The sequence below is a fragment of the Eretmochelys imbricata genome, chromosome 1 (assembly GCF_965152235.1).
Source record: "Eretmochelys imbricata isolate rEreImb1 chromosome 1, rEreImb1.hap1, whole genome shotgun sequence".
NCBI lineage: Eukaryota > Metazoa > Chordata > Testudines > Cheloniidae > Eretmochelys > Eretmochelys imbricata.
This window is the reverse complement of record NC_135572.1, coordinates 123,571,336-123,594,868: the sequence shown is the minus strand read 5'-3', so window position 1 is coordinate 123,594,868 and position 23,533 is coordinate 123,571,336. Positions and strand designations below refer to the sequence as shown.

The 23,533-nt window shown below is 38.7% G+C and overlaps 1 protein-coding gene across 1 annotated transcript in view; it reads left to right on the top strand.

Annotated features, from left to right (window-relative positions):
• Nucleotides 1-23,533, top strand: part of OCA2 (OCA2 melanosomal transmembrane protein) — a 286,600-nt gene that overhangs the window by 204,239 nt on the left and 58,828 nt on the right. Inside the window, exon 21 of the mRNA XM_077807125.1 lies at nt 1,184-1,277. Within this exon, the coding sequence (XP_077663251.1) occupies nt 1,184-1,277 (94 nt within the window). The remainder of the gene's footprint in view (nt 1-1,183; nt 1,278-23,533) is intronic.

The following is a 23,533-nucleotide window of genomic DNA, read 5'->3' as shown; positions in this document are numbered from 1 at the left end:
AAAATCCTAAACCCAGGAGAAATACTTTACAGATATGTGGAAGGTTATAGTATGTCAGACCCAAAATTTGACTTATAACAGTTATTGTTTGGTGATGATTATATGTTGAATTCCAAGTTCCTTTAAAAGAAAAAAATATATGTGAGACAGCACTCCATCGCTGAGACAAAAATATCTATTGATAATACATGACTTTTCAATATTTTCTTCTCTTGCTGCAAAAGCAGCCATCTGAGGGAATTAAAGGTAAACAATCCAATCCTGCTGTCTCTTTTGTTCTCAGAAGGATGTCACTATTGATGTTTTTAACAGAGACTAAGTAGACTCTTAAGAAGAAGAATAAGTCACAGCATTTCTAACTGAAGGAAAAATCAATTTGTCAAATAAGTAGATAACAATAAAACTGGTGGGGTAAAAATATACGTTCGAATTTCTAACATTTCTAAATATAGTTTATACAAGATTTTAAAATGTGGATGCCCCCTTTTAATTTAAGAAAATTACAAGATTTTTGTTCTTATTTTACATCATTGTGATGTATGTTTGTCTCTAGAAAAGATACAAAGGATCAAGTACTTTCCTGGTGCGATTCCTTGTTTCTAGTAGATTTCAGTGGCCTCAATCAGCAGTGGCAATGGGTCATTAGGAACAAATGGGGCTAAAGCCCATCAATAATGCCTCAACTGTCAGACTATAAATATAGGACCAGATTCTCTAGTGGGAGTGTCATAAAGAGTCTGTGATCTGGCCATGAATGCCTAACAGAAAACTATTTTCTGGGTGTTACTGTGCTGGATCTGCATCTGTTCCTCTGCCTCCCCTCCACAGGGGACACTTAAGGGGTCCTTAACAGGTCAGCTGTCCTCCAGGTCTCAGATCATGGCCAGGAAATTTCTACACTGCTCAGCCCTAATTCAATCAAGCACTGCTAGGGTCTTATGTCTGAATTGTGGCATTGGCTCAGATGGTGAAGACAGCTCTAGCAGGGAAGGCCTTCCCACTGAGAAGTCCCCAAAAGGCAAGAGGAGAATTCTATGCTTGTAAACACATCAGTGTTATATCTTAGCTCTTGTTGGCATTTTCAATTGTTTAATTAAATGGATTTTTTTGATCCTCAGTTCATGGTTAGTATTACCAGTATATATATGCATGTGTTTTTTGTTTATATTTTTTTCAATAACAGATTCCTGTGCTTCTCAACCTGAGTCAAGATCCTGATGTTAACCTGCCTGTGAAACCACTAATCTTTTCATTGGCCATGGGTGCTTGTCTTGGAGGTAAGGGAATGTAATCATTTCAGCATTACTGTATGTATAAACATTCCACAGAATAGCTCAAGTGTAATAAGGATCTATGATTTTATTATAGAAAGCACACTCAGTTCATATTGACTTTGGAGGGCAATGGATCGGGCCCTTAATGAATGTCTGCAGCATACCCTATAATAGAGTTTATTTCTGATCTGAGTTTGAAGGCCAGATATGCATAACGTAGTCTAAATGCACAGAGAAGCAGTCCAGATGGTGCTTAAAGGGTTCAGATCCTTTGTGAGGAAAAAGAAAAGGATAAATTTAGCATTCAGATTCATAGATGCCATAGTGGCTTATTTAAAAGGACATGCAGTTAATGTATAATATCTGTGATCTAAATATCTGATCCAAAGGCCATTGAAGACATTGGGAGATTTTCCATTGACGTCAGTGGGCTTTGGCTCAAGCCCAGAAGACTACATACAGATCTATTCACTGCCATATTTAGCACTCCATACTCAGACAAAACACCCATTGATGTCAAGTTGAATTGAAGTCAGTGGGAGTTGTGCTTTAGTAAGGAGAGCTGAATAGAACCTGGTGGTATTTAGCTAAAAATAAAATACCAGTTTGGTACTAACTTGGGTTCCTTGTGTTGCTGCTGTAATTAATCTGCCTCAACATAAAACAATGTGATAAATTAGATGGATTTATTTCTCTGCCAAACTTTATTATTAAAGGAATCCCACAAGGATCTGTTGCAGGCCCAGTCGGCATTCTAATTTATAAAGCTGTATAGGATAGCCATCTGGTAGCACTTTAATTCACCTTTATGCTGGTTATTCTTTTTTATATTCAACAAATACTTCACTGTCATTGGTTATGAATGAGTTACCATTCTTACCAGGATCTTACCAAAGTACTGACTAGTCTGTTTTTAAGTGCAATTATAGCATGTGATTTTAGTAGAATAATAAATCTAATGTTGATTTTGATTGCTGACAGTACCTGAGAATTTAATATTTAATTATTTAATTAAATGTAAGAATTTAATTTAATTTATATACTGTTCTATATTTCATCTTATAAACATTTAGATACTTGTTTAGATGCTGCTAAAACTCATGTTGATTTTCCACAACAAAAATTAAACCCAAATTGAGCTTCCTGAGCTATACAGGCCTCTCTCATTTATTCAGATAAGTGATTGCTAGTTCAAATGACCTTAATACCCAGCAAGGATTATAATGATGTAATTGACAGATTGAATTTTAAGGGTGCATTGCAGAGGTTGGATACTATACCAATCATTTGTTATTGGGACATCTTTTCATAGTCATCATTGTGACTTAGTCAGCTGAGCTATCCCTCTTCATCACAGGGGTATGAAACATCAGCATTTGTTAAAGTAAGGGCTTAGCTAGACAAAAAGTTAGTTTTCAGCAAACAGGGAGGAAAATTTACAGTGCACTAGCCTGCCGTGCACTAACCATGTGTGTGGACCGTTCCACCATGCACTAAAAGTTCCCTAGTACATTTTAGTCTATTCTCATTTCAAACAGCAACTGGTCAGTGTGCACTAGGGAACTTTTAGTGCATGGTAGCAGGGTCCACATGGACAATTAGCATGCGTCACGCTCGTGTGCTGTAGGTTTACTCCCCAGCTTGCTGTGCATCAACTGATTGTCTAGACAAACCTAAGTGTCAGAGTATCCTTTTATTTCCAGAATTTACTCATGCTTGCCTCTGTGCATCTCTAAGATACTACTATGGTTTCATTAAAGTGGTTGGCTGAGATTTTCAAAAGTGGGAGTTAGGTGGCCAAACCCCATTGGAATTAAACAGGACTCAGGTACCTAACCCCTTTGGGCTTTTTAGTAGAACTCAGCTGCCATTTCTAAAGTTTCACTTACCTTCTTGCCCATATTTGTTGTTGTATCATCATGTGCTGTTAAAGAGAGAAAATAATCATGTATGTGTGAAGTATGCAAAATTGGTAAAGGTGTAAACAGTGCTTTGGGATTTATTTAAATGAAAGGCACTATGTGAATACAAGAAGTGCTCTGGTACTAAGTACTTAGATGAATAGGTTGATAGAGCATTATCATTAGTAGTTAGTAAACTCAGAAATGAACTCTCTGTACAGCCCTTTGCCATTATTTGAAAATAAAGTTGAAGGCTGAATGAAAGATGTCAGTCAGTGGATGGATGGCCTGCAGGTGCTCACATTTCAAAACAATCGGCTATATCTTGGAAGCCAGTGAAGGGGAACTTGGTGAGAGAGCCGTGACTGGAACTTAAGAATGAAAAATGCTCAGAATACACTTGTTTAAAGTGCTCTAGCAGCTAAAAAAGACTAGACCAATCTTCTCGTATGAAAGAACCAGTGATGACCTTTTTGAAATTCATTACAAAGGAAGAATTTATGTGTGTTGAAATGGTGTAAAGAAATCCCATGAGGGCAAGTAATCCTATTGTATTGTAACTATACAATACAATTATAATGTGATTCTCTGCTGCATTGGGCAGAGACTGGATCCTACCAGCCACTCATGCAATCAAGGAAATTAAGTACACAAGCCATTACATAGGGAAATTTGACTAACCAGTGCAATTTGACTCACCAAACATGGATTTACAGGTTGTTTTTTAGCAGTACACAGCAGCAAGACTCTGTTGATATATTATTAGCAGGGCTTAGGGTAAATGCTGTTGCACACACTGAAGGCTAGTGTAGGAGGGTCAGTTCACCACTTGGCCCTTTCCCTGGCACTGGATAATGCCCTTGAACATTAGTACTAAAGAATTTAAATTGTATGCTGCTGCTTCTTTTCTGCCCCTGGCTGCTCCTCATGCGGTTGTGGGTACTCTTGGGGGAAGGTAGGGATGAGGAAAGACTCATACTACTCTCCCAGCTCTGCAATGGAAGTGGGGTTTTGGAGTACAATCCAGACCAGTGAGAGGTTGTGTCACTCCTTGTCCTTGAGTGCCTTAAAACGCTCTGCTACTGTAGTTCTCTGTATGGATGCTCCCAGACAGCATACAAGAATTTATGGATTGTCTATGGTTAGGCAACCCTGGTTCAGCAACTCTGACTCCAGCAGCCTGCTAGTAACACTACAACCACACTCTGGTCTTCACCAGCTGTGGTTCCTACTAGCCAAGTGACCCCAATACACCCCCAATCCTGAATTTCCCCAAAACCATCTGCCCTGGAATGCCCAGCCATATTCTGAAACATTCAGAGGAGTCATAAGGTCCATTGCTCCTTTAAAAGGACAAAAGCACAACAACTTGTTGCCTTAATTGGACAACAACACTTATATTCAAACACAGCACTGGCTTAGTATAGATTAAAAGTAAAACAAATTTATCAACAAACTTATCAAGGTTTTAAGTGAGTTCAAGTGCAAGGGAAAAATGGTTACAAGCAAATAAATGTGAAGTATGCTTTCTAGTGATTAAGATTTAACAAGCTACAGCCTTGGTTCAAAGTTGATTTCTTATCAGTCTTTTTCCTTTCCAGCCATCGCTGACATTCTCTCAGCCAGGAACTTCCACAGAAGTACAAGATGTTAGTTTCTCTTATCTTCCTAAGTGAAAGATCTTTGCCTAAGTATGTTTCCCACCTATATTCAGTTCCCAGAAACTTTAACCCCCTTGGTTGAAGGGCCCATCTTTCTCAGCTTTCAAGAGCTCTAGCACCTTTTGTCTGTCCAGTGATGGATTTCAGGGTGGTGTCTTCTTTCTCCTTATATCTTCCCAAACTCAGTTTTTTTCCCCAGACTCAAGATGACCTCAAGTTGTTCTTCCGTTCCCGTGGACTTCCCACCTCCCTGCCGATTTGTATATAAATGGGAATTCCATTGTTTTGATCACATCTTGCTTAATTTAATTGGAGACAGGTGGCTAACTGCCTTCCCTCCTCTCTGTGAGAAAACCTTTTTTCCCTTTGATTGGTCACAGATTTTAAAGCAAAATATCAATGAGTATCCATAAGTACTCATATAGTGTTAATACATACATTTCACAATGACATTAATCACTACTGTGTCATTAGGTTTCATAAAAGACCTTACTTCATACACTTTTATAATACAGTTATACAGTAGGTAATCAATTGATTCAATTACTTATCATTTGAGGCTCAGGCACCCTGTCTTTATAGTCCAGTATGCCATTGAAATGTGTTCTCAAATAAAGTTTTTTCCTCCTTCTGGGAAGAGATGCCATGAAATCTGATGAAGACTTCATGCTGGTCCCTTATCTGCTGGTGATACTCGAGTCGTTACCACCTCCTTTTGTTAGCTTGATGGTTTTGTTTACCTTTTATATAAATGTACCTTCACTCTCTCTGCCTGACAAGCAGGCCGGTCAAGCAAACTAATCCAAATGCTTTGTCTAGGTCAGACTGGGCTTATTCATGGCTTTTCAAACACATTTTAAGAAGCATAATTTCAGTGAGTTATTAGTTTTCCAGTGATATTTTGCATGACCCCTTTTAGATACAGATTATGACAACAGTGAACTAGAGTCCCCTGGATTGGTCAGGACAGCTGGAACTCACTGCAATATGCCAGGGAGCTCTTGGCCATCTGACATTGGGATGCTCATACGGTCACATGTGGGGAGAGATTAAAATGGCATATACTGAGAGGATTTCTTCAGTTCTGCTTGCTGTTCCCCCCCTCCTTTTTTTTTTTGAAAAGCAGGTAGGGGTGGAGCTGGAACAACTAACTTTCCTCTAAGTCCACAGGCAGTGGCGGACATGACTGGCTCAATGCCTCATGCAGCACAGGAGAGGCAGCAACAGCTCTTCCCAGGTACACTGGAGAGGATAGGCTCTCAGAAACCAGTCACAGCTCCCTAATTCTCAAGGATGTCCCTGAGTATTTGCCAGCTTTATGCCAACAGATATTCCCTTTACACAGGGTGAATTCTTCAGGGGAACTCTCTGACCAGTGTAAGTTAAGCTTCTAAAGTCAAAAGTGAACACGGTAGACTGGAGATTTTAAGGTTGCCTGGACTTATGATTTCTTCTATCTGTGTATTGAATGATCCTGTTCACTCACACATACCTGCACAGAAACGGTCAGCCTAATTAAGCATTGGGAATGTATTGCTTATAGTCTTTTCAATGCTTATTTTTTTACAGCTTTAATATCTGGCAATATTGATTACTTTTTAATAATTGATGGAGCCTGATAGAACCTGTAAAACTGCAATACACCAGAAAGTATCAGCAAACAAAAAACTTGGTGGCTTGTTTCCTGAGGTATCTTGAAGACCATTACCCATTCCATAATTCTCCTGAAGGAGATTATAATGAAAATCTGAAAGCTAATGTTTGGAGGCACAATGTGGTGGCACAATGGTCTATTGTCTCCTTGATTTGCACATGGAACTCCAATGATGTGACTGGAGTACTAGCCCAAATCCCAGGGGAGTAAATCCAGGGAAGATTGCTAAACCCTCTCTCTGGTTGCTTGCACCACTTTGAATATGGGATTGGAGGGGGTGGGGTTGCAGGCAATTGTCTGCTACTGGGCACATTTCCAGCTTCGGTTACACTGGCAGTAGTTAGCAAAACCCATGGGTGAATCAAATCCATCATCTTATAGGACCTCTGTTCTAGATTATAGCTATTTAAAGAAGCAATTGACTACATAAATGGGCAGTCAGGTATAGCGTCCTAGTGACGCAGCACTACAGCTTCACTGTCACTTGGCTTGTCTCTTTGCTTTACTCCCTTTATGTTGTTGAAGGTGATGTGTGCTCTTCACAATGGAGATTTATAATTTATTATACCCCTTGGTGCTATCAAATAAAATGTTAAACTATCTACAAGCCTGCAAGACTTAATGAAGGTAGAAACCTGGTTAATATTGCCAGACAGAAGTACGTCTTTGTGAGAGATAATATGAGAGAAATGTTATAGTCTCTAATAATTAGGCTTTAAAATATATTTCAGAATCAGTGCTAAATTGGTACTAGGAAAACAGCATAGATATAGCTAAATAAAATTTTTTTATAGTAATAACAGCTCACATTTATTTAGCACCTTTCATCTTGAAGGATACCAAAGCTCTATATAATTTTAAAAACCTGAGAATATTCAGGGTGAAAATATAGTAGCTGTTGAAGAGAACACAGTATCACTTCACAACATTTAAGATAGAAAATGGGGATTTAGTCTTATGTCTCATCTAGAAGACAGCTATATTTTAGATAAGTTTCCTGCCTGTGAAGGTATGTCAGTTCATAATCCAAATAAAAGGGTAGAATCAAACGGATTGAGACTGATTGGGATCTTTTAAAAGGAAAAGGACAGTGTGTTGCATCTTGACCTTTACAAATAGCTGAAATAAATAGACTTAGGGACTGTTCCCTATTTTTCAAGACAATAATAAATGTGTTTCTAACAATACTGTGCCTTAGAATGCTACAAATCTAAAAGCAGAAATAATGTACCGTCATCCTGTCTTATGTTGGCACCTTCCCATTTCCATTCTTGAGTATTCTTAAGCTATGGTTGCTGTAAAGTACACAACAACACTATTTACTTGTCCTCCTTTAAGAAGCTCTCATTTCAGATTTAAATTTTACATCCTCAGTCTCTCTCTTTGTCATTCTAGCAGGAACAGTGTCATATCCAGAGTGAGCACCAATAAAATTGCTATCTTCTGTGGTCAGTTCTTCATATTCACCATCAGTGTTTTCCAAAATGTCCTGTTGTTGATTTTTCTTATGAGCCCCAAGAATCTGTATATTTCTCTCCTCTCTTAAACTCTAGATTAATGTTGCTGCACCTGGTAAGTCCTTAAGAGATATTCACCCTTCATGACATCCAAACTCTGGGTCATATCACTTCATCTATTTTCAGTAGGGAGTCCTGTTTAGACAATGGTGGTGCAATAATGCCCTAAGTTTGAGAGAGAGGCTTATTACAGGGACCTGACAGCCAAAAAAGGTGCTGTAATCTTTAAGATTGCTAAAGAGGAACCTATCTGGAAAATGTAAAGCAGAAGATTTAGAATGTTAGATTATTCCAGCCAAAATTCAAAACAGTGTTTGTCATCTGTAAACAGGTAGCATCTCAGGCCTGGTTAGTCTTCAGACTTTGAGCTAGCCTAGAGACAAAAGTCAGGATGCTTCAAGTCCTTTTCCTCAGTTTGTCAAGGGTGCTTTGACATACAGGTCTGACAGCAGCTGTCTCTAGTATACTTTAATATGCAGCACCAAGGAGGAGGAAATAATTGATCTCCAAGGATAATGCTACAGAGTCTCTAGCAAATCCACGGAATTGACCAACTTCATCATTTAGATCACTTCTGAGCCTTATGTCATCATAGGGATGCCAGGTTAGTTCAATTAAACATGAATTAAAGCTAATGGGTTTTCCTGGTTTGATTTGACAGAAATCTCTTTCTCGTTGCTATAGCAATCTCTTTGGAATCTATGCTTTCAGCAAATACTTTGCTCCTTATACTGAATGTTTGGAAAATCAGATGCACATGTTGCCTCTCTCTGAGGAAAAACTAGGCAGTATGTGACCGTCAGTGAACAAAGTCACGAGGCATGACTGCATTTGGCAAGTGGATTTGTCCCAAATTACCTGGCATGACGACAACTGCACTAATCAACAAATGGAGTGGATACGAAATATTACAATTATATTTTTAAAGTATTTCCCATCCAAAACTAAGGAGCTGTGGTTGTTGTACAGTAATTCAGAATACATTGTTGACCCATATGGAAGAAAAATCAGAGAAATGTAATGAAACAAACCCACTTGTAAAAGCTACAAAGAAAATAGATGGGAAGAAGAAAACAGCTGCAGCACTGCTAGGTCGATCTGATTTGAAAACATAGACCAGGCCTAAGTAACAGATCAACGTTGGTGATCACTAGGACCAGCTTTGTAAAAAAGTGAGCAGCTGTTGTTTATAAGCAGGGAGGGAAGAACTGAGATGGATGTCAAGGAGGGAGCAATTCCAAATGGTTGAGCAAATGCAGCAAAGGTGTGATCACCAGCTGACCCACAAGAAGGTGGTGGAATGTCTAAAAAGTGGGTGACGCCAGAATCTGAAAGCCCATCAGGATGAGTCTCCTGAAATAGATCTTGATAATAGTTAGGAGCAAGTTAAAAGCTTAAAAACAAACCCCAGGTGGGCCAACGTAAAATCAATCTGCCATTGTACTGGAAGCCACTATGAGGAATACAGAGTGGATAGAATATAATCACAGGTGCTCAGAACAATGAACAAATGGCATTCTGAATGAGCTGCTACTGACTGACAAGCGCTGTTGAAAGCCCTGTTAGGGAGGAGCTTAACCTTGTGATTATCAGCCCTGTGGTTTTTGTTGCTGATATAAGGTTGTCACAAGATAAATAAGGGGGATAGTCAGAGCAAATTGTGCAACTGAAAAAAATGTGTGAATAATATATTTAATTGTGATTGTTATAGATTGTGTTAAAACCTCTTATACTGATGAGGTTTTTTAAATTTTATTGTTCAGAAGTTTTAACATATCCATGCAGACATATTCAAATACAATGACAAAGAAAACACAGAAATACAGATTTAACAATAACACAATATGAAATATTCATAGATAAATAAGATAAATTTTTATTCCCTAACTCCACCTCCTCAAACAAACAATCCCATCCCCCTCAACCCAACATGAGAAGTCCAGATTCAGTTGTAATGCTCTCACGAAAGACCAAGTGTCTTCATAGTTGGATCTTGTGTCTCTACAGATTAATGTCAGTTTTCCCATGAGGCTGTTGTTGGTGAGGTCAGTTAGCCAGTCAAAGAATACATAGTGAATAGGAGATTTCCATTTTTGTAAAATGATTATTTTGGCTACTATAAGTGCTGCAGCAATCCATTTCCTGGCATTACTCAGGCAGGGTAGATCTTCTAGAATGTATAAAACACAGAGGCTTGATGTAAGGGAAATACCTACGACACTAAGGAAGAGCACAATACACTTCCTTCCAAAAAGTGGGTATATTTTGACATTCAAAGACTACATGAGGGAGGTTTGCATCGGTGCTATCACATCTCCAGTGTTTACTATGTGGGGCAAGTTCAGTTTTATGCAATCACTCAGGAGTCCAATAATATCTATTTAGAATTTTGTTCTGAAAGAAATGCAAAAACAGAGAACTGGATGTTTTGCATATATTGTGCCAGATATTATTCCATCTATGAGAGGAAATGGAAAGGTTTAGCTTCTTCTCCCATTTTTTTATGGTATAGTTAGTAGGATAAATCAAGGAGTTCAGCCATTTGTTTGTTACCCACAAAATGTTTTGGGCGAATATTCTTTTTCAGGTGCACTTCAAGTGGAATGATATTTGTGGCCTGCCAACAATTCCCCAGGTACTTTATAATTTTGAGCTGAAGCTGATTGTTGAAAGGACCTTGATTTATTAATAGTTGGTGTTTGCCACACAGATATGTAATGGGAGGCTAAAGTAGTACATTCAATAATATCTTTTATGGTTAATATGTCATTGGTTAGCCAAGTGGATTTGAGTTTTGAGCTATTAGCAAATTTAATTTGGGTATTATTTCAGATTGGCATGGAAGGAGGGTTGGATTTTGTGAGGAACGCTCCAGGAGATAAATATTCTATTTTTCCTTAAAGGTGCAGGCAACCATTTTAAAAATGGATGTGCAGAGAGAAAGCCAAAGGGGTTAACTAATTTTTCTTCTTTCTCAAGCCACAATGGGGCTTGGGAAGAGTTGATGGGATAGAATCATCTTATTAAAAATCTTAATTGAAAAGTCAGGTGATATAAATACAAATTAGGAAATCCCCCCCACATTTAGCCATAGTTTCTTAAGTATCTTGTGGATATCCAGGATGTCTTCAAATTCCATAAGAATTGTTGTACAACTCTATTTATGCTTGTGAAAGTTGAAGCAGGAAATTTAAGTTTAATTCAGCTAAACATATATATCAATCTTGGTCCTACATTCATTTTAATAGCTTCTACCTTTCCCAATAAAGATATTGATAGTGAACACCATTTCTCTGTCTTTTCTCATTTCTGTGAGTATGACATCCATGTTTGCAGATACTATCTTTGATAAATCAGAACATATCCTGAGGCATAAGTAGGTTATCTCTGTGTATGAACGACAGGAGAATGATTGATAGTATTTGATATGGATTTGGTCTATGAGAAATATCCATCACTTGAGACTTGTTCCAGTTTATCTGAAATCATGATATCTCACTGAAGTAGTTTATTGCAGATAGTAGTGATGGAATTGAAGAGAAGGGATTTTTGAGAGTGAGCAGAATGTTGTCCGCATCTAGACTAAGCGTTACTCTTTATCCCAGATGGTAATTCCTTCAGTGGAAGGTGTCTGTCTGATATACGCTGCTAGCGGTTCCATAGCTATATCAAATAGTAGAGGCGATAGATGACATCCCTGATGTGTTCCTCATTGTAATTGAAAAAGGAAGGAGATTGCATCATTTGTGAGAACAGATACAATGCGTGATTTGTAAATAATATCAATCCAGATCAGAAATTTAGGTCCAAATCCAAATTTTCTCAGGATCACTTGTAGGCATGGCAATTTCACATGATCAAAGACCTTTCCAATATCTAACAATAGGATAGCAGCTGGAGCATCAGTTGTTTGTGCCTGCTGGATTAACTGGAATATCTTCCGATTATTGTCTGCTGCTAATCTGCTATGACTAAAACCCACCTGGTCTGCATGAATGATTGATGGAGCAGTGAAATAAGAATCTTTGTCAGAATTTTATAATCTGTGTTCAACAGAGAGATGGGGCAGTAATCAGAATGACAACTGTCCTATTTTTTTTTAATTAGGGTAATCATCATTGTTCTCATGTCCCGTGATAAATATTTCATTAAAGGCTTCTGACAGTATCAGTACTAATTGATTAAGGTCTTATAAAATTCTGCTGGAAAGCGGTTGCACCAGGCACTTTTCCCAAGTTGAGCGAACCAATTGCCTGCATATCTTCTAGTAGAGAGATATCTTCCTTCTTATAATCAGTTTGATGTAGTGAGAATGTATTGGTCATATAGTTTGCAGCTGAACTCACCATGATGTTTAAAGGTTATCATTAAAGTTCTTTAAATTATCTGTTAATTTTGTCATGTTCTGAACAGAAAGACCATTGTCCTGCAGCAAAGAGAATATAGAGTTATTGGCTGAAATCATTGTATATTTCCACTCTAGGAGTTTGCCTGCCTTATCCCCCCGCCATTCGTAATGTATTTGTTTAACTCTAGTAAGCATGAATTTGTTCCAGGTAGACATATATTCATTGTATTTGTATTTTGGGGTAGTGAGAGAGTGCAGGAGCTCATTATTTTGGGGGTTTACTTTAGGGTGTTTTTTTTTGTCCCCTCCTCCCCAAATTTAGCAAGCTTCTCTGCCAAGAATTAAGTAATATGTTCCTTTCTTCTTTTCAGATGTGAATTTTATGCATTCTCCCCTTAAGGTTGCCTTCAGTGTTTCCCATAACGTTATAGTAGAGGAGACAGCATTTGTATGTTCCTTCAACAAGCTGATGGTTGACATTTCAATCATTTGAAGAAATTTAGAGTCTCTAAGTAAATGTGTGTTTAACTTCCGACTTGCGAATCTTGTAGCACTATGGCCAGAATCTATGTGAAGAGAAATTAGAGCAGTGATGGGCAACCTGTGGCCCGCAGGCCACACGTGGCCTGTCAAGGTAATCCTCTGGCAGGCTGCCAGACGTTTGGTTTACATTTGCATGGCCACCCGCAGCTCCCAGTGGCATCCCTGTTGCCCATGCCATTTCCTGCAGCTCCCATTGGCTGGGAATGGTGAACCACAGCCACTGGGAGCTGTGGGTGACTGTGTAAATGTAAACAAACTGGCGGCCCGCCAGCAGATTACCCTGATGGGCCGCGTGCGGCCCGTGGGCTGCAGGTTGTCCACCACTGAATTAGAGCATGATCAGAGATGATTATACTACCAATTTACACCTCCAGACATGCAGGAGCTATCACCTTAGATTTCTTTGTATCTAATCTGGAATAGGATAAATGAGGTGGAGAAATATGCGTAGTCATGCTTCATAGGATGCTTCAGTCTCCAAGTATCCAGTAGTCTAATATCCTTTGGTAGGGATAATGGATGGTGTGCCAACAAGTCCTGAGATTTTCACCTAGAGCACTGTGCTTTGTCTGTGATATCATCCATGACAGCATTCCAATTTCATCCTAATAACACTGGGACATCAGCTCTGCTGGACATAAAATCAGATATTTCTGCAAGAAAGGCTGCATTTCCATCATTAGGATTCTATACACTCTCCAGAATTAATCTCTTAGTGTTGAAAATGCCTTCAATTATTATGAATCTGCTCTCCTGCTTTTACCATGACTGAGTAAATTGAAAAATTAGGCTCTTGTGGATTAGCATTACTACTCCCCTGCTTCTGGATTTGAAAGAGGAGTGATATTCATGTCCTACCCATAGTCTTTTAATTCTGTGTACATCTTCATTCCTTTAATGGATCTCCTGAAGGAAAGCTGTATGACATCAATTTGACTTTAAGTGCCTGAAACTTTTGATTCTTTTGGAGGATTCATTAAGTACCCCTACTTTCCAGGAACAAAACTTAATAGAGTTCATGAAAAATCAGTGATTGTTCAGCTGCTCATTGGTGCCCAGTAAATTGAAAGCCTTTGAGTGTCTTTCTATTAAGAACAAACAAACAAAAATCATACACCACCCACCTTATCTTTAACACCCCAGACTTCTAATACAATCATGTTCAGATCCCAGATGGCGTAAGCCTACACCGACCCTTGCAGCCCCCCAATATAAATTAATTAGGAATCTCCCAGAAATATATCTATATTTACCAAAATACGTGCATGTGCCAAGTATATAAATGAATGAAACCTATTGCTTCAGAGATATGAATGCATAAGTAGTAGTATATAGTATATAAATGTTAATATGCATATGGTATATAAATAGTTACCTCAACAGATTAATGGAAAAAGGTAAACATGAAGTGACAAATGATAATGTGTGCAAACAAATATGAATATATTATTACCATATACATATTATAAATACATAAACATTAAATATGGATAGAAATGTAAAAATTACAAATGTCCATACAAAGTGATACAGATAGTCACAAATAATACTCAAGTAAATAATTGTGAATATATTAGCTTCATGTACATATTTAAATACATAAATCAACATAGATATAGTTATAAATATAAGTGCATGTAAGGAAAGGAGATAAGAGTAATATAATAATTATGAATGTATAGATATTTTTATATTGGCTTATCAATATATTGAAAGTATTGATTCTAAAGATATACTAAATATCTTGCATGTCCGTACTAATTACACTCTAGAACACGATTAAAATATCAGATATGTCAAATATTGCTTGGCTTTCCCCATCACAGGTTCCTTTTCTTCAGGGCTATACTCTCCATTTACTTTTCCTTTTTGAGAGAATCCGACTGTTACCCTTAGAATCATAGAATATCAGGGTTGGAAGGGACCTCAGGAGGTCATCTAGTCCAACCTCCTGCTCAAAGCAGGACCAATCCCCAACTAAATCATCCCAGACAGAGCTTTGTCAAGCCTGACCTTAAAAATCTCTAAGGATGGAGATTCCACCACCTCCCTAGGTAACCCATTCCAGTGCTTCACCACCCTCCTAGTGAAAAAGTTTTTCCTAATATCCAACCTAAACCTCCCCCACTGCAACTTGAGACCATTACTCCTTGTTCTGTCATCTGCCATCACTGAGACCAGTCTAGATCCATCCTCTTTGGAACCCCCTTTCAGGTAGTTGAAAGCAGCTATTAAATCTCCCCTCATTCTTCTCTTCTGCAGATCTCCCTTTGTGAGATCTGGTCTCAAATCCAATACTGCTTGCCAAGCATCCAATGGAATATTGAAGTATTTCACAGAATCTGTTATCTTCATTATGAAAATGGCAGGATATCTGAGGCTGTATTTAATATCTGATCCTCTGAGAGCTGCTTTGATGCCATTAAATGCTGCTCTCTTCTTGCTTAAATTTAGAGAGAAGTCTAAAAACAAAGAAAATGTAAAATCATTATTCATAAGCATTCCTTTTTTACCTAGTAGCAGACATAACTTTGTTATTACATCTTAGCAATTGAAAGATGACAGGTCTGGGGCTATTGTACTCTCTCCTTCTGTCCCCTGCCACTCAATAAACCCTTTCAATCTCCCGGGGAAGCAAACTGGGATCCAATCCCAGTACCTCAGAGAGTGTGTTCTGGAGAAAGCTAATCATGATTTTTCCTTCCAGCCCTTCAGGGATGCCTACAAACCACAAAGTATTCCTTTGTGATCTGTTTTCAAATTGGAATTAATTTGCAAACTGGATACAATTAACTTAGGCTTGAATAAAGACTGGGAGTGGATGGGTCATTACACAAAGCAAAACTATTTCCCCATGTTTATTCCCCCCCTCCACCCTGCACTGTTCCTCAGACATTCTTGTCAACTGCTGGAAATGGCCCACCTTGATTATCACTACAAAAGGTTTTCTCCCCCCCGCTATCCTGCTGGTAATAGCTCACCTTAAGTGATCACTCTCATTACAGTGTGTATGGTAACACCCATTGTTTCATGTTCTCTATGTATATAAATCTCCCCACTGTATTTTCCACTGAATGCATCCGATGAAGTGAGCTGTAGTTCACGAAAGCTTATGCTCAAATAAATTTGTTAGTCTCTAAGGTGCCTCAAGTACTCCTTTTCTTTTTAAGATTTCTTGTGTCTCCTCAAGACTGGTTAGTCTTTGCCTTAAGAAAGCACCCTCCATTTTAACCTCCTTCAGTTCTATGGCTGTTTTCTGTATTTTTTCTCGAAAAAGATCAAATGTGCTTTAATTTCTCCCACATCTTTAGAGAGTTCACGTGTATCGTAAGATAGAAGATCAAATGTGGTACTTAAAAAGTCCTTCATAGCTGCAAAGTCCTGTCTGAGAGACTATTGGGTTTCCTTGACATTACCTTTCTTTGGAGATTCAAGCTTGGGTCATTTAGGGTATGTCTACACTGCAATTAGACACCCACAGCTGGCCCATGTCAGCTGACTTAGGCTTGCAGGACTTGGGCTAAGGGGTTGTTTAATTGCAGTGTAGACATTAGGATTCGGGCTGCAGCCTAAGCCCTGGACCCTCCCACCTCCAGGGTTCTAGAGCCCAGGCTCCAGCCTGAGCCCAAACATCTACACAGCAATTAAACAGCCCCTTAGCCTGAGCCCTGTGACCCTGAGTCAGCTGGCACAGGTTAGCCATGAGTTTTTAATTGTAGTGTAGACATAAAAACAAGGAGTCTGGTGGCACCTTAAAGACTAACAGGTTTATTTGGGCTTAAGCTTTCATGGGTAAAAAAACCACTTCTTCAGATGCATGTACACATACCTCAGTGTTTCTATTTTTCCTAGCAGAATCCCTAATAACTCAACAAAAATGGTCCCTCTCTTCTAATTAGTAAATTTCTGACAGAAGGTTGTAGTTTAGGTACCCAGGAGCCCTTAACACAGTGAAAACACAGGGACAGGAGCAAGACAGAAGCAGAGAGAGAAAGTTAAGCCGAGGCAGCCTGGAAGCACAGTAATGTGGCCCCAAGATAAAACTAAGAGAAAATGCTTTTTGAATACATGCTGCTGGCTTGAACAGCAAATAAAGGAACTGTCTCCTGCAATTTTATTCCTCCTAGGTTCTAAGAAACATGACCTTGTACGTTCCTTGTAAATACACAAGATTACATTAAAGAAAATACCAGACTGTGTTGTCTCTTGTCAATTTCTACTTCCAGCTGCAGCACCTGCAAGGCCCAGAACTTTGGCTAGCTGCTTGGGTAACATTACTAAATCTTTCACATGATCGTAACTGAAGATTGAATTACTTGAAGGGAAACTGAAAAGATTTTTATAAATAAAATTCTGAGTAACCAATGACAAAATCTGTGGTATTTAATGACAATTACATTGTCATTTTAAATGCAGAAATTAATTTTTTAAATTAAAAACCCTATCAAAAACTGATCTATTAATTAAGGATGAAAGGAAAAATCAAAAACAGAAGACATTTCCCATAAATTAAATCCCACACACCAGAACCTTTGATTAGTCCACAAAGAAAAGTAAAGTAGAAAATAACATGAAAATATTCCCCCAACGGAATAATAATTTTCTGTTTTCAAAGAACAACATACAGATGAAAGTTTTTTCTTCCTAACGTCTGTAGATTTTTATATTGTCCCTTACTTTAGTATCTGAGAGTCTCCAAAACATTTAACAATAGAAATAACAACAATTTCTCCTTCTCCTTTCTCAGCTTGTAGGAGAAATAGGTTGCCTTGTTTACAGGCTGGTGTGTGAGAGAGCATGGGTGCTTGGTGCCTTTGTGTATGTGTTTTTGAAGAGTCGTGTCACTTAAGAGTGTGAATTCCACAATCTTGGTGCATCTACTATAAAAGTCACTTCTTCTGCACTCAGAAGCAGCCTATTATTAATGTCAGTGTCATGGCAACAGTGGAAGTTTGCTGTCATTGCAAGCCGTGGCCACTAAGAGAGAGGGGTTCTGTCAGGTGGCTAAAATCAATCCGTGAGGAATTTCAAAATTGGAATTGCGACCTTGAACTGGACAGTGCTTGTAATTTCTAAAACTGCACACCATATTAGTTAAAGACAGTTGCAACAAAGAACTTTTAAAATACTCTTCACCAATCCCAAATACAACACCATAGTTTTAAGATGATTCTATATAAGTATATTTCAGGTTGAGGGACAAATATTTGAAAAGTTGTTGCAATTTTTTAAAAATTGCCCTGACTGTCAACTATCTAGAGAGGCAGTATCAACAATGTGTGGATAGGATGAAGGGCAATATTCTACTTGTTCTATATCCATGAGGTTTCATATTTACTGCATTGTGCATCTTGTGTTTTTAAAAGGGTCCTATGTCATGATATAAAGAAAGGAAGAATAGTTTAATGGTTCAGCTCCGAAATCAAATTATGTTCTGAATTGCTTTAGTAAAGAATCTACATAAAATCTAACACTAATTTGATGCTATTTACACTGTGGATGAAATTAAAGTAAGTACTGCAGTACCTTTACTTGTACTAATGATTTTCTCTTTGTGGAAAGCAGCTATTTGCTATGCAAGTTTTGCAAATTAGTAATAGGCTAATGATTGGAGAAGGACAGCACAGCTGGCATTTTGGATTCCTAAAACACAAGTGTAGGTTTATTTAATTGTATTTATTTACTTAGTACATTTATTTGTCATGAATTTCAGCATGTCCTTTGCTTGAAGCTTGTACTGTCCATATTTCAGATTATTGTATTTAAACACATTCTTATTTCAGTGGGTCACCAATACAAGACAGAGTGAACTGATCTACAATAGAAAACTGGCAAGTACATTCAGCTTGAATGTACTGGGGACTTCTAGCCAGAGCAGAAGGGGAAGTAATATCATGCTTTTAAATTCTATTGCAGCAGAAAACACTAAATCTTTCCAGATTCCTCACTCAGCTGAGCTAGCCTTTTCCTAGATCTAGCCCCTGTTTTGGAAAGTCACTGACAGCTGGTGCTGTTGGTAGGAATATTTGAAAATCAGTGGAGGGAGAAGAAACAGGAAAAACTCTATTCATGTGGTGATTGAATCATGGTCACAGCAACAGTGCTATCAGGGTTCTAGCATAGTTTCACTGACCAGTATGGAAAGGCATTGTTTTTAGAATCATTTTACTACTATGCTATTGAGACTATTCATGCATAATATGGAACATACCACAAGGGTTCAATCGTAGAGGGGTCACAGCCGGCATGTTGATCGTGACAGCAGGAGTTACAGAAGCATTTCAAACAAGGAACCTGAACCATGGCTGATTCGAGGATCATGTTGAAAGTCCTGCTTTCTAAGTTTGGTTGTCTGATGTCCCAGCTTTTGAATAGAATAAGGAACAACAAAAAATGTGTAAAATGTTAGTGGCGTACAATATTAAAGGCTTTCAGTGGAATGAGCCTTCATTTCAGGTGCATAAACGGATAAAATGCCAGGGAGTGGACCAGGGGTGGGCAAACTACCTCCAGCCAGTTTATTCTGGCCCTTGAGCTCCTGCTGGGGAGCAGGGTCTGAGGCTTGCCCTGCTTCTGTGCACCAGCTGGGGAGTGGGGTTGGAGGCCGCTCTGCACGCACATGCTGAATTTGCCTACCCCCGGAGTAGACTATTGATATTATCCCCATTGATAGTGCTCCATTTCTATTTCAGTACTATGTAAGCTGCCTTTTCTGAGAGATGTCTTTTGTTGTTGTCTCAGATTTCATATCACGATGTTATAGATGTTTACATTAGAGAGAGATACTGGCTGGTTTGTTCACAGCGGGAGATAGTAAAGTAATGCACAAAGGATCTGCCACAGCATGCCTTGTGTCCCTCAAGCTCAAGCTTGTAAAACAACAGAACTACACCTTTTCTTTCATAGCAGAAATTTTGATTGCTGATTTCCCCCCAACAATTAAGGTTGAGTCCTGCAATACTTACTTACACAAGGTAGCCTCATGGAAATAGTGAGACTGCTGCTAAGTGCATAAGTGTTTCAGAATCAGGCCCCTAGACTGCATGTAATGTAATGCAGTTTGGGAAAGTTAGCTAAAACATTTAGTTTATCTGCATGTTTTCCTGTAGACTCTATGCACAGGTAAAAATGTAATCCACTCAGGACCTTGATGCAGAAACATGTTACCCAAAAGATGTCAGGTTAGAGGAAAATGTTTCGTTTTCATGACTGAAATCTCTTATAGTAATTCATATCCATGTGCTGTAACCTGTAATGCTTATCTTGGGTTTGTACACAGAAGTAGCAAGTTGGGGTAAGAGCACAGAAAGAGACCTACCTAATTTAAATTAAGCTCTTCTAAGATTCCAGAGCCAGGCTTAGTTGAAGTCAGATATAGTCATGTACAAATATGATTTTTTTCCCCACTGGCTGCTGGTTATTTGCCGAACAATTAGTTGATGATTTAATTTTTCATGCCCCTCCAGCTCTTTATTGTAAAAAAAAAAATTGCTGGTGATTTTTTAATTTTTTACACACACAAACTATAAAAATAAAAGTATACAAGATCAGGAATGTCGTTTCATAGATGCATGTCAACTGATTCTGCTTAAAGAGGCAAATTTGAATTGGTCTTTTGTGAAACATAGAAAGTTAGCTAAACTATGTGATGGCTATCTGTTCTAGGGCTAATAAGAATCTTAATTTAATGTTAACTTTGGTAGCCAGATTTGTGAGACCAGTTTATTGCAACGTAGGAAACTGAATGCATTATGGCTGTTTAACCGTACACATCATTTTGCCTGTTTCTGAGGTACACAGAGAATATTTTGCTTTGAAAGTGAGTGGGAAGCCTGAACCAGAATTTATTAAATGAGAATTTTGTTTAGATAATATAAGCAAATGCCCCACCCTCTTGTCACATGAATTGAACCAACATCTAGCCAATGGACCTACCCAATCTGGCCTGCCAAACCACACATCTGGTAAACCTCCCAGATGTACTAATTCTCAGTTGGCTGTGAAGAAGAAAGCAAAGGCTGGGCATACTTAGAATTTCATTTAAATATGTGGCTTTTGTTTCTGAATCATTCTTAATTGTTTTATCCTTGGCCAAAACTGTCAATTTCTTTTCTTATACTTGGGCTAATCCAGGCTTTTACATTCCTTGTAGGAATATTAATCAGAACACACAGACAGAACTGACATTTGAAGACCTTAAGTGCCTTGAAAAATAGATTGGAAATATCAGATTTATCATCATCTTTCCTCAACAAGTATCCTGCAAAGAACTTTCCCCTTGTTTCTGCATAATGACTGCACAAAACTATAGCAGTTCTACAGTAAAATGAGTTGATTCTATTTTATTTTTTGTAGGTTCTTATATGGCCCGTATTGCCGTACTATCTGAACTCCTTCCTGCAGTACATTAAGAGATGTGACTAACATCTGTAATGTGTGGTTAATTCTCTCTCTCTCATCTTCTCCCAAGGGGAAGAAGAATGGGTGCAGTATAGGGTTTTGATTTGGTAGGATTTTGTCTCTGTTTTAATGTACATGCTGCCATATATTTATATTAGAGAAGGCAAGGTTGTAGCACACCTTGCACGTGGAGAGGAAGTTGTTTGGGTTTGTAATGGCCCTTAGTTTCTGTGGGAGTTCATTCCACAATCTCAAACTAGCCCATGAAATGGCTCTGTCTCATGCACAGATAAGCTTTATCATTGTGGTAGAAAGTCCCATTGCGACTGAGGAGTGGAATTGTCAATCACGATCTTCATCCCAGAGCTTTACGCAACATTTTACATATTCTGGGCCTGGTCCATGGAGTGCCTTGAAGATAATGACCAAGACTTTGAACTTGACTCAATATTCTATGGAAAGCCGGTGTCAATAGTGGAGGACAGTTCTGATGCCCTGCTGCATTCTTTATTAGTTGGAATTTCTACTGGGTTGATGGCTTCGTGACCAGATATATAACACTTCTGTAGTCCAGCTGAGAGGAAACAAAGACATTTATAACTGAGGCCAGGTCCAGCAGAATGAGATGGAATCTCCTAGCCAACTGGAGATGGTAAAAAGCATGACTTGCAATGCTGCTGTATGAGAGCTTAGTATCAGTGAGGAATTCAGGAGTGTTCCTAAATTACAGACCAAATCGACCAATTTTGGGTCTTCACCTTCAACCAGAGGAGACTGCACTGTGACTGCAAACACATCAAAGTTCTTTCCTCTCTCTTCCCCGGCATAACCTCTGTCTTGCTTAAATTCAGCTTCAGTCTGTGAGCTGATCTCATCCAGTCACTTGGCCATCTTGGTGCTAGTGGTATAGTCATATGTGGTGAGGGAGAGGTCATCTGCATATTGTTGGCACTTAAGTCCATGCCATGTAACCAGATCAACTAGTGGTTGAATATATATGTTGAATAGGGCTGGAAAGAATCAATCTTTGTGGGACTCTGCTAGAGAAATATCTAGTGGTGGAGGTACAGTTTTCCATCACTATTCTTTGGGTGTGACCCTCCAGGAAGGTCTTAAGCCATTTTAACACATTCTCTCAGCCACTGCTCTAAAGGGGTACATTAGTATCCCATGTCTGACAATGTCAAATACTGTAGGTAGGTCCAAGAGGATAAAAACAAATTTGTACACACTATCCATTGACAGCAGGAGATCATCCATCAGTGCCACTAAAGCTTTTTCAATTTCATGTCCTAGCCTTAATCCAGATTGTGCTGGGTCTATTAGCTTCAATATTCACTTGAATTATATGAGTTTATAGTTGGCCTTTGGCTAGAATCTCTGAAAGGTTTTTGAGCAATAGAATGATAGATGTATTTGCTTTACTGAAGTCTGCGTTTTTCCAGGTCAGTTATTTTATAAACTTCCTTTGTCTCTTAGAGTTATGGATAAAGCCTAGGTTGAATGTTTTTACAGTTACCTGAATTTACAGAAATCTAAATTTCTGGCCTATTTATTTTAGGTTTTGTATGTTTTGAACTGTACCCCCCTGTGAATGTTTGGGAGGAAATTTGGGGCAATATTTTTAGCATAAAAGTAAGGAGGTCCTTTTAAATGTAATGTTTATTAGCTATTATTTGAAGTTCACTAGTGCCTAAGTGTCCCAATCAAGAATAAAAGCCTTGTGATAGGCAATATACAAACAATTCTAGTCCCCGCCCCAAAGAGCTTACAAATCATTTAAATGACCGCACTACACCTGAATTTCAGGGGTGATGTTGTCCAGGCTTGCTGGAGGAAGGCAGTAGTGTTTTATGGGAGGAGATCAGAAACTGCTGCAAAAAGGTGGGTGGGGGTCAGCTTGGTGATGCTGACTCATCCCTTGGGAATGTAAGGGTGGAAGGTTTAAAAAGGTGCAAGCCCTGGCATTAGATGTCCTTTCTCCAGGCAACAAAAGGCAGCCAAGCTAATTGCTGGCACCTCCTTGTGGTGGATGTCCAGTGCAGGTACTCCATAGGGAAGGCATCCAGTGACCAGATAAATGGCCTGGTAAAGGACTTAAAAAGGAGGTGTTGGTTAATGGAATGGAATTGGGGTAGGGTAGGGTTGGGGCTCCTATGATTGGTATGGCAGGGAGCCAACCACCCTTTCTATTAGCCCACCTTAACCCTCCAACAAGGGTGGGTGGATGGTAAG